Source organism: Eretmochelys imbricata, chromosome 14 (assembly GCF_965152235.1).
Source record: "Eretmochelys imbricata isolate rEreImb1 chromosome 14, rEreImb1.hap1, whole genome shotgun sequence".
NCBI lineage: Eukaryota > Metazoa > Chordata > Testudines > Cheloniidae > Eretmochelys > Eretmochelys imbricata.
In genome coordinates, this window is record NC_135585.1 from 15862582 (window position 1) to 15875237 (window position 12656).

Here is a 12656-nt window from a genome sequence, read left to right on the forward strand (position 1 = left end):
GTCCAAGCCTTGATCATCTCACGGCTCAGCTATTGCATCCTCTACATCTTGGGCCTTCCTCACACATGCTTCACAGCTCCCCAATCTATTCAAAACTGCTGCAAAAATCTTCTCGGCTATGACCATGATCCACCCCCCTCCCCGCTCCATAAATCCTTTCACTCACACCCTATTGCCCCTTCAATCAGATTCACATCTGTGCGAGGGCATGGTGAGAGGGAAGCGTATTTGTTCTCCAACCTATTGCAAGAGGAACTGCAACAAAAAGGGTTAGAGACCACTGATTTAGACAACTGATTTCAATTCTTCAGATTGAAAACGTTTGTCCGGTCGCAACTCGCTCCGGCCCCCTGGAGCGTATCCAGTTGTTAGCAGACAGGACTCTCTACCTGCTTATCTCAGAACCTCCACTGGACTGGAAAGGAGACACCTTCCCGCTCAGTTTTCAGATGTGAGCGCCTTTAGTGAGCTGGCAAAGGGCCCAAGGGAAGACACACTCACTTTCAGCACCGGATCCAGTTGTCAGCAGAGCCTCGTGTCCGTATTTCTTCTCTGGGACACATCCAGCAGAGGCAGGATTAATCAGGGCTGTGGAGTCACACCGTATGTACCAGAGCTGCTGGGAAAGTCCCAGGGGGCAGGAGCACAGGCAGCGCTGTACCCAACCATAAATTCCTTGGGATTTTCTGTGCTTGGGCAAAAGGAAATCACGGAAGGACATAAAAACCAAGTGTAGGATCCCTGCAGTACAAAGCACTCTGCTAGAGCCATGGGAAGTGTTTTAGGGCATCTCCAAGGCTACACTCCGGGAAGCTAGCAGAAACTATTGCTGGCTTTGAAATTACTCATGACAAATGTAATCCATAAAACAGGATTTACCAGGATCTCATTGTGCTGTAAGATTCCCTTTCGTCTTGTGTCTCACTCCTCCCCATCTTCATCTCATTAGGGAAAAACCCGACAGCTAAGCAACCTCTGGTTCAAATTACATGTATAATACAGCCTGGTAGGCTGCCAAAGCTGAGTGTACAGTAGCTAGAGACTTGGGTTTGGAAGATGGTCATGTCAGTGGGTGGGTGAATATCAGGTGTGTTAAAGTGGCTTGTTACAGCTCATGGAAGGAAGGAAGAGGAGTAGGACTGAGGCTGCTGGTTTCCTGCTATGGACCAGATCCTGAATGCCCTCAACTCCCATTCACTTCAGTGGGAGCTGGAGGTGTTCACCATCTCACAGCATTTGGCCTAAGTGAGCACACTGGTTCTTCAAGCTGGAGTTGACTATAAGTCACTGCATCCTAGAGAACGAAAGGGTGAAAACAGTCACCCCAGGAATTCAGGGTCCTCAAAGCCTGAGGAGACACTATGCTAATACTTCACTGGAATACTTTGTCACTCTACAGCACCTTCCATCCAAGGACCACAGAGTACTTCAATGAATGAATTTGGCCCAAGAAAGACCAATAGCACCTAAACAACCAAGGGGAATGAGACGTAGGCTCCTAAAGGACTCAAGAGCTCTGGAAAACGTTACCCATCATCTCCATTTTAGAAACAGGGAAGCTGAAATCAAGACAGATTAAGTGACTCACCCAAGGCCACACAGGAAACGTATGGTAGAGCCAGGAATAGGATCCCAGTCTCCTGACCGCCAGCCCTGTGCTTTAAATGCAAGCCAATCCTTCCATCCCAATGCCTGTGGTGAGGCCAGCATGACACACAAATGCACAGGCACAAACAGCGTCAAGCGAATTTATCTTTAATTCACGGTCTCAGCAAAACAAAAACTGCATTCCAAACTTTTTTTAAACATTAATATATTAATTCAACTTCAAAATAAATACTTTTTTTAAAATACCTATTTCTTTACATCACTGCAATTTCAACAGCAAATCTAGAAAAGTCAGTGCACAAAGAGCAGTAATATGACCTGTTAGCTAGAAAGCTTTCAGGAGATCAAACTAAAAGAAAACAGGAGGTGGGCCTTGTCTTTCGGGCACGTTGCATGCAGTAAACTTCAGCAAGCTTCCTTAGCACATGATCTTTCTGCACACTTGCTTGGAAGAACTGTGCACTGCTCTCCCAAAGGAAATCTACAAATCTGATTTATATATGTCTGCAGGATTCTCCCACAGCTGGTTACTGATCAGTCTCACAGAGGTTCCAAGTACGACAGTGACTGCTACTGAAATCGAAATAAAAATGACATTATGGAACAAGCATGCTTGAATCTCTAATGGAGCTGAAAAGCCCATGTGAAAGTGCAAGATTAGTGTTATTTATCATTAAATTCTGGGAGCACTAACCAACAGTACTAATCATCGGTCCAGTGATGAAAAAAAGGAATGTTCTTAAGCCGTGCTACATTGCTTTCTCCTGGATAACCACCACTGAAGGGCTAGTTCCAAAAATTAAATCCAGCCGCAAGTGAACACATTGTTCTACATACTTCTGCTTGGAGTGCCATTGCTATAGTGATGGGAGGTGATTTACAACTGTTGCTAACTCGGAAAGACCAGACTGGCATGTGACCGTTCATCACAGAGCTCAAATCAGCTTGAGTATGCCAAACAAGCCAGGACGTTCAGGAATCAAATCTGTTCTGAAGTGTTGGAGGAGGGCCTTCTGTCAGCGACTAGACAGACGCTGGCTTTGTAACTCGGCACTCCAGAGACCAGGAATCTCAGCACTTGTGTTTCCTTCTGTTGAAGGAAATCTAGGAAACGCAGCCCTCTCGGGGTCAGATTCTGATCTCCCTCCTGGAAAAATGAGCAGTAATGAATTTGATGACTTTACAATGAAGTTAAAACCAACATGAGCGAAGAATCAGGCCCTCAGTCTTTCCAGGGTGCAACAAGACAGTCTTCAGTAACCCACAGGGAATGAAACAGAACAGAGTCATCATCAGTCTGCGACTCCTTCCCACATGCTCCCAGTTATATTAGCAGAAGAGGATGCAACTGGGAACCATTCTGTGTGGGGTGGGCGGAAGGGGGAACCTCACAACCTCAGGAAAGCAGAGTATGATGATGTTTCATCTCCACCCGGTAAGGGGAAAAATGCTCTCCCATCCAAGTCAAAACAACACACACAATTCCCAAATCCTTCCAGGGTGGAATTTATACAATTATTTCCACACCCACCTCAACTGAACAGTCTAATCACAGCAGTAAGATGCATCACTGGTCAGAAAGTGCAGCTTGCGTTATTGGAAAGGAAAAAATAACCAAGGTGCATTAATGACTAAAAAAGGAATGGTCAGGATTACTGATCTAAGACCCACGTGTCTGTCTTACTGGGAAAGAGACAGCAGGACATTCTAATGCCCCAATAGACCCAAGGTATACGTAGGTGCCACTACACAGCCTTGTAAGGCAAGTCAAACATTTCCTCAAAAGATAAAACCTGACTGAACCAAGATAGGATGCAACAGTGCACTTTGTGGGGGTACAGCAATATTTCAGGTGTCCCTGCTGAGGGAAGTTTCCTAAGCACTGGACAGAAGTGCAATAGGTATCAGTTTCCTTCTGAAGCCCAGAGCTCCCTCTGCAGCCTCCCTCATGCAATTATGGAGCAGATGAAAGCTAGATGAGATGTGCCAGGCTGAAGGGAATTCTCCAGAGTTAAGACACGTCTTGTTTCAGTGTTAGGGATGTTAGCTTTAAAATTGGAACAGTCACCTCATTCAAAAGAGGACTATATTAAGTGTACTGGTGAAGAAGGGATGCAAGGGAAACTGTAATGGATAGTCTAGCTATCACTGGGCACAGGGAAAGCAGGAATTTGACAGCAGGGAGTGACAAACCCTCAGGGTTGCAAGTGATAGTCCAGAACATTTTAAATCTCTTCCTTCACTGTGTGTGTGTGTATCTACCTGCCTCGAGGGACGACTATGCCTCCTTAAAGCTGTACACCCCACCCCAAGATTCAGCTAGAAGGAAAATAAGGAAGCAATGCATCATGGAGAGGTTCCTTTTCAGCTTATTGGGTCTTCTTGTCCTCTGGTGGGAAGTAAGGAGGAGGGGGAGGCTGATCCTAAAATAGAGGAGGGGAAAAATATGTAAGGAACATAAATCCACAGCTAGGAAATCAATTAGTTCAAACAAACCCTGCTTCTCCAACAGGAACAATGGCTGTTAACACAATCAATATTGCTGCTTTTAACCCTCTACTACCCGTACATGATCACTATCCAGATTATGAACATTTAATCTAATTTCCTGTGAAATTTACCAGTGGCCCATTCCCCCTAGGGTGACTCTGCCCCCCTTCATACATGCAACATACAGGTGTTTATTACGTATAGAACAATGCGTGAAACTTACTGTGGGCATGTACACATTATGAGGGTTGACTGGACTGTAATAAGCACTGGCAGCAGCTTCTGCAGCCTTCGCTTCAGCTATTGCAAGCAAACACAGGTTAAAGATTAGGTGACAATGCAGGGAACTTCTATCATTAAATAAAAGCCCAGCATGTTTCTGCCTACTAGGTATTAGACCAACCCTCAGTTCTGTACCCACCTGATCTACAAAGTGGCAACACCACCACAAAGCTACCTAGTTAGTGGGACCCCTTCAAATGGCAGAGGGTGAAGAATCGAGTCACTATAGTATTGCCCAGTTAGAAACCAGGGAGATCAGCAGGTCCTGTGGGACTCAGCACTGAAGGAGCTATGATATCCTGCCACATCAGCTTGCAGATGCCATCTGGGTTTTGCTCTGTCCATGGAACAAATGCTAACAGCTGCTTTTGAAGACCAGCCGATCACAGGCAATACTCCCAGAAGGCAATGATCCAAAGATGTTTTGCAATAGAAAAATGACGCTTTAATAGCAGCTGTGGGAAACTCACTCCTTAGAAAAAGCTAATCCACAAGAACAGCCTGGATTGTGCGGCTGCCCCGGACTCTGAAGTCTTGTGTTCAGCCCCATGGACCCACCACCTTTCCAAGTGACAGTCCTGAGCTGAATAGCTATGGATTCAGATTCAAGAGGTGTGCTACACTCACCCCTTCCCCTACCCCCAATTCCTTTAAAGACAAGAGATCCAGTAGTATTAAACATCTCACTTATTTAGCATTCGCTTCATGTGATGTTAGTGTTTGTTCTGCATGAATGTAGCGATTTCACATGGAAGAACTTGAGAAAATGTCCCAAATCACTTTGAGAAACCTCATTTAATTGAAACTACAAGTCTGAGTTTTGTGACCCATTTCTATTATATGCCTCCCATCCAATTTCATCGATTAGGGAAGTATGGGGCAGGTCAGATGGAAGCTGGGCAGCTGAGATTAACAAGGTTTGTTCTGCTTAGTCCTCTGGCTTTCTGATGGGATGTGGCAAACAATGCTGGAGTTGTGCCAAACAAATGCTGCTTAACTCTATGGATTTCTACCATGCTTCACTCATTGTTCCATTTCACCGAATGACAGTCAGACTGATTCCTATTGACCTGCTGCCGTTGAAAGCTCTCCTTTATAAGAGCATTTGTATTCTGAAAAGCGTTCTGTTCTCACAGAGACCTTCTTACTCATCAGATCTACTCCTACATATATCAGAGTCAGATCTACTAATACAAGCTTTGATACTGCTGGGTTTTTTTTTTTACTCCTGTTAGCCCTGCAGAATGAACATCACTATTGGAAAACAAACTGGATTCTCTTCCGGCTCATACAGAAACAGAATTGATCCAACTGCAGAATATTTGTTGACGATGAACTTGCTGGAAAGACCCCAGGTTGGCCATCAGACTGAATTGAGTTTGCAAGACGAGTTTGCAAGACTGGCAGTTAGGAAAAAAATATATTTAAACTTGTAAATGGAGCAGGTTTGTTCTGAAATCACCAAGAGATGATGAACATGAAACCCTGATTATGCCAATTTTAGAATGTTACTTTTCAGAGGAGAATCCCTTTTTAATGCTTTTGCTCATATTCATTATGTTCTATAGACAACTATTTGCTGTACATTTCTACATGGCTATCGTAGAGAGAAGAGAAATGATACTGGAATGTAGTAGATCAACTCGTCCTCAGTGACTGATGTTACTAACATTGCAGAGGTTCTGCTCTAACCCGCGGGACATACTTCTCACCTGCAGGAGTGGAAGGAAGGTCTGGGCCACTGACTGGAGGCTCCATGGGCCCAGGATAAGGAGGTGGTGGAGGCTGCATGTAACCCATGGCTCCATCCATCATGGGGGGACCAGGGTAAAACTCTGCTTGGAAAGAAAGAGAATGAAAATACTGTAGGAACAGCTCCTTTGGGCCAGCCATGGACCATATACAGCCAAAACAAGTCTGAAAACCAAATACCATTAAATAAGCTCAGTTGCTTAAATTGCATAAGGCGCTGAACCAAACCTGAAAACAATCCAGACGTTAGCTCCAAACATACATCCACGTTCCCCTCTTCCTTAACCTGCTTTTAATTTGGTCACTGGCAAGATTTCTTTATTCAGTTTGCAGACTCACCAGGAGGTGGTGGTGGGTAGGGGTACCCTGGCGGAGGGGGACCGTACACCCCATTGGCTGCAGGTGGCGCAAAGGCGTAAGCTCCATTCGGCATGTAGGAATAACCATACGCTCCATTGGGAGCTTCTCCTCTAGAGGCTGTGAAAACAAAAGCAAATTGATTCTACCAGATCCACAAGGACTGAATCAAAGTCAGGACAGATCCGACCTCTTCACAGCAGTAAATCAGACAAACTCAAGAGTCGAGTGCAATAGGCCAAGCAGATCTACAGCTGACCAGATGAGTAATATTAATGATTTTAAAAAGGCAAATTAATTCCAGCTACTGCCTGAAATTCAAAAATATTTTAATCCATCCTGCCATAGCTTATTCTAAGGAGGACACACGCACCACATGCTTGTTAACAAGCCCATACAAAAAAGCCAGCTCCCCCTCTACCATTACCTGATTTAGCCTTGTTAAAAGTGAAACTTCAGTACCTTGAGATGCCACTTGCAGCATACGCTGTCCAAACTCAATAGCACCCCCAGCTGAAAAAGTCATTTTGAACGTTAAGGATCCTTCCCAGCCACCTACAGAGGAGAAAATAAATAAGTTGAAAGAGGAGAATCTTTTTAAATGTTATTTAGTCTCCCTGCTATGAGGCAAGTGTTGTGGTCCATCTATATAGATTCCCTCACATGCAACACTAAAGCACTTTAGCTTTGTCTCAAATACCTTAAAAGCCTGCAGGTAAAAGGATAGGATCGTCATAATTATGCTCTGATTAGAAAAATACATGTTGGCCATGGGTGTTTCAGGTCAAGGGGTACCTGAAGTTGGAGCATCAATCAGAGGTTGATGAAGTTATGTGCCTATTGTCATAGTCTGTCAGTGGTTGACAATGACACCAGCAGCATGAGATTTGCTCTGGCTCGGTACAGGATTAGTGCAGAAAACAGGGATTGTGTTAATCCAGTTTGCTAAAAAGCCTTTAGAACTAGTCAATCATTAGCTATAAATAGACAGGGGGTTTGGGTACCCAATGGAGCGAAGAGCATAAATGGTATGAAAGATGTGGGCAATTTAAAGCTACTACAGAGTCCAAGGTAGGTGTTCCAGGATAGGATAAAAAAAAAATATATGAGTGACATCACAGGTTTCAGGCTTAACAAAAAACAAGAACAGCCCAAGAGTCCAAGCACCACATCAGAGAGGAATCAGTGTCAGTGACGGAACAGGAAAATTAAATTACTTTGTGAACTAAACCCGAGATGCTTGTGTGTTATAGTGACATTCCTATTAAAAGGGAACTCCTCTGGGAAAGACTCATACAGATTTTAGGCAAATCCTTTTGCCTTTTACATGGTTTTCAGAGTTTGTTCTCACTGTGTGCACCCCCTTATAGGCTGGTTTGTCCTATTTGATCCAATGCTGATTTCCAGGATCACAGACTGTTGGGTCATAAGCACGGGATTATGACTTCAGTGTCAGAGCAAGCAAAAGAAATTGAGCTGGGGATATGAGAGAGGTTGTTAAATTACAGGTTTCCAGTAACAGTGAAAGGAGGAACAAAAGAAGTACTGGGTAAATATGTTTTATTTGTACAAGTACTTTCCCCCTCTTCTCCAGGTTCGCTCAAGTATGTAAGTCCCCCTTTAAAAGCAGCTTCCCCAATTTCAAGACTGCCTCTTCCCTTTCAAGCCTGAAATACAACATGTAATGCCCATTTATTTAGTTTCCTGTTAAAATAAAGTGACATAAGATTGTTTTTACTACTAAGAGGTGTTGTGGCAATAATACAACCTTTCCTTGAGCTACAGAAGAGATTTGTGATGGACAACTGTTTCTGGTTACTTGTCTGAAAGTGAATCTGGATTTAGGAAGAAGCAGAGAAGTTTAGCAAAGAATCATCTGGACAGGGATTGAAGAGGTTATCTCAACAGGCCATAGCTTATTGACATCCCTTAGAACTTTGTTGACATGACCTCTCTGTTATGAGACACTTAAGGATGTTTCATCAAGGAGATCATTTGGCCGATTGAACTTTAACATTCAGAACAGAGAGTGGAAATGAGATCAGTTTCTGAAACAGACCAATTCATTGTAACTGGACAGGGAGAAAGGGAAGGGAGACACAATTTTGGTTACAGTTTTTAAAGAAATACATTTTAATAGTATTGGATAACACCCAGTTTAGCTCAATGCATAAACTTGATGTTTCTCTGAATCTGATGCTATGTAACTATCTTAGCATTACTGTAACCAAAAAATACATACCTCCTGTCTCTGCTTTCACTGTCCCCTTGATATAATTTGCTCCAAAGACAGGCTGTTTAATCTCACAATCTTTTATCAAATAAAAGGGCATCATGAAAGACTGCATAGGATCCTTTCCCTTGGACACAAAGATAACCTGCAGGGGAAAGGAGCAAAGTCATAGTAAACGACATTCAAAACAAGCATGAAGCATAGAGACAATTTACTGTGAGAAAATGGAGCTCAATGTGCTGAAACTGCTTCCCACGTCTGGAGCTTTACATCTGCCCTGCAGGTCACAAGATCTCGAGAACAGCAGCAAGATGCCTGAAAGCTGAGGCTATGAGGCAATAATGTGAAGTGCCTTCTAGAAGCATGCACGAGCTATGATCTCTCTCCTCCTGATTTCTAGTCAGCTTGCTGCTCTCCAGATGGTTATGATTATTAGTTTAACTGATGCATTAAGCATTTGCTTTTCAGCTCCTGAGGATCCCTGGCAGGCTACATAGCTGTCTGCGGGAATTAATCAGTATTTATGTCTTTTGACAAAGGATTTACAATGCATTCATAATGCTGCTGAGGTCCAAAGATCATCCATTTTCAAGGGCTGCTAGATTAACCATACTTTCAGGAACCAGGAAGGTTTCTCTCTATTTAAAGTCTCTGATCCCATTATGAAAACTACTTACTCTAAATGGAGTCAAGAAGACACTTCCTTTCTTGGTCCCTTTGAAGGCATCTGGCATGTGTTCCATATCACTGAATGCAATTTCTATGTGGTCATAGGTCATCAAAATACTACAAGCAAGCAAAGGAAAGAAGAGGCCCATTATTAGGACTTGATCCAGAGGAGCAGTTTGTGTACAATTTAATGGCCTGTATCGGGGTGGGCAAACTATGGGCCAGGGCCTAATCCAGCCCTTAAGCTCCCACCAGGGAGTGGGGTCTGGGACTTGTCCCGCTCCAGCTGGGAAGTGAGGTCAGTGGCTTGCCACTGCTTCCTGGAGCCGCACAGAGTGGGGCATGTCCCCACTCTGGCTCCTACGTGTAGGGGCAGCTAGGGAGCTCCACATGCTGCTCCCGCCCCAAGCGCTGCCCCTACAGCTCCCACTGGCCGGGAACTGCAGCCAATGGGAGCTGCAGGGGAGGTGCCTGCGGACAGGGTAGCGCACAGAGCCGCCTGGCTGCACATCCGCATAGGAGCCGGAGGGAGGACATGCTGCTGCTTCTGGAAGCTGCTTGAGGCAAGCACCGCCTGGAGCCTGCACCCTGACACTCTCCCGTTCTCCAACCCCCTGCTCTGATCCCCCTCCCACCCTCCGAACCTCTCGATCCCAACCCGGAGTACCCTCCTGCACCCCGAGTTCCTCATTTTTGGCCCCATCCCAGAACCCACACCCCCAGCCGGAGCCCTCACCCTAACTCCCAATTTTGTGAGCATTCATGGCCCACCATACAATTTCCATACCCAGATATGGCCCTCAGGCCAAAAAGTTTACCTACCCCGGCCTATATAAAGTGAGTTGATGACCTCAATCCAATACTTAGTAGACAAGTGTCCCTATCACAAAAGACACTACCACAATTGGCTCCTTTTTTGGCAGTTTCTGGGCTTGTCAATGTACAGTTTTTGTATGGATTTAGCTATTCTGATTTAGAAACTTGTAAGTTAAATCAGTGCAACTCCTAGAGTGGATGCAGTTATACGTCCTTTATACTGGTACAACTGTGTCCATGCTAGCAGGGGGTTACCTCGATTAAACTATACTTGTGTGAGATCCCATTCCTAATTGAAGCAGTGAAATCTATGTGTAGAACAGGCCTCAGCAGAGAAATCTGCACAAAAACTGAGTATTGGACAGGCGCCATGAAGAGTGAACTACCCTGCTGTGGCAGAACAGGGTGCTTGCTCTCCAGGTCAGAAAGGCACAACATCCACGAGCAAAACAACAAAAGCAGAAGGAAAGAGCAACTTTCGAGGAGCAGGAGATTGCTGAACGGCAGAGAGAAGTAACACAGACCTAATTCCCACTGGAGTCTCAGTTCTCACAGAGACCAGGTGGAGAGGCGGTGGGAGATGGATGCTGCCTGGGGTCCAGGCCTCTGGCACTACGCGATCCACCCAGGACACAGCACAACAGCCGGAGCAAATCTGCCCAGCCGGCGGGGGCAGCAGAGTAAGATGGGCAGGAGCAGTCCCAGGGGGTGCAGGCTCTGCAAGGAGCGAGAGCGGAGCTGGGGCTCCCCCGCCTCCATTCCTGGTGCTGCCCAAAGGTCGCCGTGGCCGCCCGTGAGCTCCCACCTCTGCGGCACAAAGACCGGGGCAAGGGGGGGACGATCCTGAGCACGCGGGCAGCTATCCCCAGGCGGGGCCGACCCCGCGAAATGGCGGACAGGTGACACCCCTCGGGCCCGTGGCAGGGGGCTGGCGGGGGCCAGGCTGCCATGGGGGGGGAGGGGGCTGTCGAGCGACGCGGCGCTTGCTCCCAGGGTGGGGGGCCCTGGTCTCACCCAGCCACGCGGGGGGAGGGGAGGACCACGTGACGCAAGCCCCTCCCCCTTCGAGCTGCCCACTGGTAACGGCCCCCCCGCCTCTTTTTCCTGGCGTGGGGGGGGGCTCTCACCTCTCGCTGTTATTGACGATCACGCCGCCCCCCTCCGAGTGGTTCCTGTTCAGCGCCATGGCCTCCGCGGCGCAGTCCCGGGCCTCCCGCTGCGGCCGGACAGGGACCAAGGGATGAGACACTGCGCCTGCGCAGCGAGGGAGCACCGGGGTGGGGTGTGCGCGGAAACCGAATCGCCCGGCATGCAAAGCGGCACGGCACGAAGGCGGGAGCGTGGCATGCTGGGAGCTTTAGTTCCCAGGGGTCCCTTAGAGATGGAGTGTTGCATGCTGGGATCTGTAGTTCCCGTGAGCCCCTTAGAGGTGAAGTGTTGCATGCTGGGACCTGTAGTTACCATGGCTCCCTCTGCGATGGGCGATTGCATGTAGTCTCCATGGTCTGCTCCAAGGGACGTGGAGCATGGCATGGACTGTAGCAGGTGGCCTTAGGCTGGCCTTCTGCTTCCCCATCTGCAGTGGGCCTGCTATGTTCCCCAAGGCTGCCGATGGGGTGGGGCTGCATGGGGTCTTGCACTCTTAGGGGGAAGGTGCTTCTCAAGGGTACGGCCCTTGCGGAGTGCCCTGTAGTTTGTAGGAGTCCTGTCCATCCAAATGGGCTGGGACCTCCCTCCTCTGGCAGGCCCATGGCCCCGTGTCCCACCCCCACTGCTCATTGGCCCCAAGAATATCTCGAGTCATGGACTCACAAAAAGTCAACACGTCGCCCCATCTCATTGAACAGAAGGACCCCACGTGGAGGAGTCAGCGTCTTGTGATGTGCTGACATCTCCCTGCAGGCTGGTGCAAACAACACCATGGCCACAAACATCTCCATCATGACACTATGCTTGTCCCTTAAAATATTATTAAAGCTAATGTTAAAAAATATATATAATACACAGATTAAGAAAAGAGGGTCTGTACATCTGGGTATAGTGCTTAGATTATCCACAAGTACACAGTTTGTTTTAAAAGTCATAAGATACATATAGTACATAATCAGCAATAACCCAAATTTAGGTGACTAAATTTAACAATACAATTTTGACAGTAGCATCCAAATATTCAAGTACATCTAATTAAACCAATGCCTGACCCTGGATGTACAGGACTCCACAAGGCTGCACCAACACAACGCTGAGATTGTCAAATTTGCATCACATTGGGAACATTGCAGCCTGAAAAGTCCCATAGATCCTAGATTTAAATAAATTGTTACTACTTTTATTAAAAACAAGTGGCACCAACGCAGAAGGAACTGGGAGGAAAGAAAACAGCCACTGAACAACTCAGAAATAGTATTCAATATAAAGAAGAAGTTAGTTGCTTGGGAGGGTTGGATTA

The 12656-nt window shown here is 46.5% G+C and overlaps 1 protein-coding gene across 1 annotated transcript; it reads right to left on the bottom strand.

Annotated features, from left to right (window-relative positions):
• Positions 1-1739: 1739 nt before the first annotated feature.
• Positions 1740-11539, bottom strand: WBP2 (WW domain binding protein 2). Its single transcript, XM_077833448.1, has 8 exons — positions 11335-11539; positions 9400-9508; positions 8732-8867; positions 6952-7044; positions 6472-6609; positions 6093-6215; positions 4322-4398; positions 1740-4031 (listed from the first exon to the last, which is right to left on the bottom strand). Exons 1-8 carry the CDS (start codon positions 11391-11393, stop codon positions 3978-3980), a joined length of 789 nt encoding a protein of 262 aa, XP_077689574.1. The 5' UTR covers positions 11394-11539; the 3' UTR covers positions 1740-3977.
• Positions 11540-12656: the final 1117 nt, after the last annotated feature.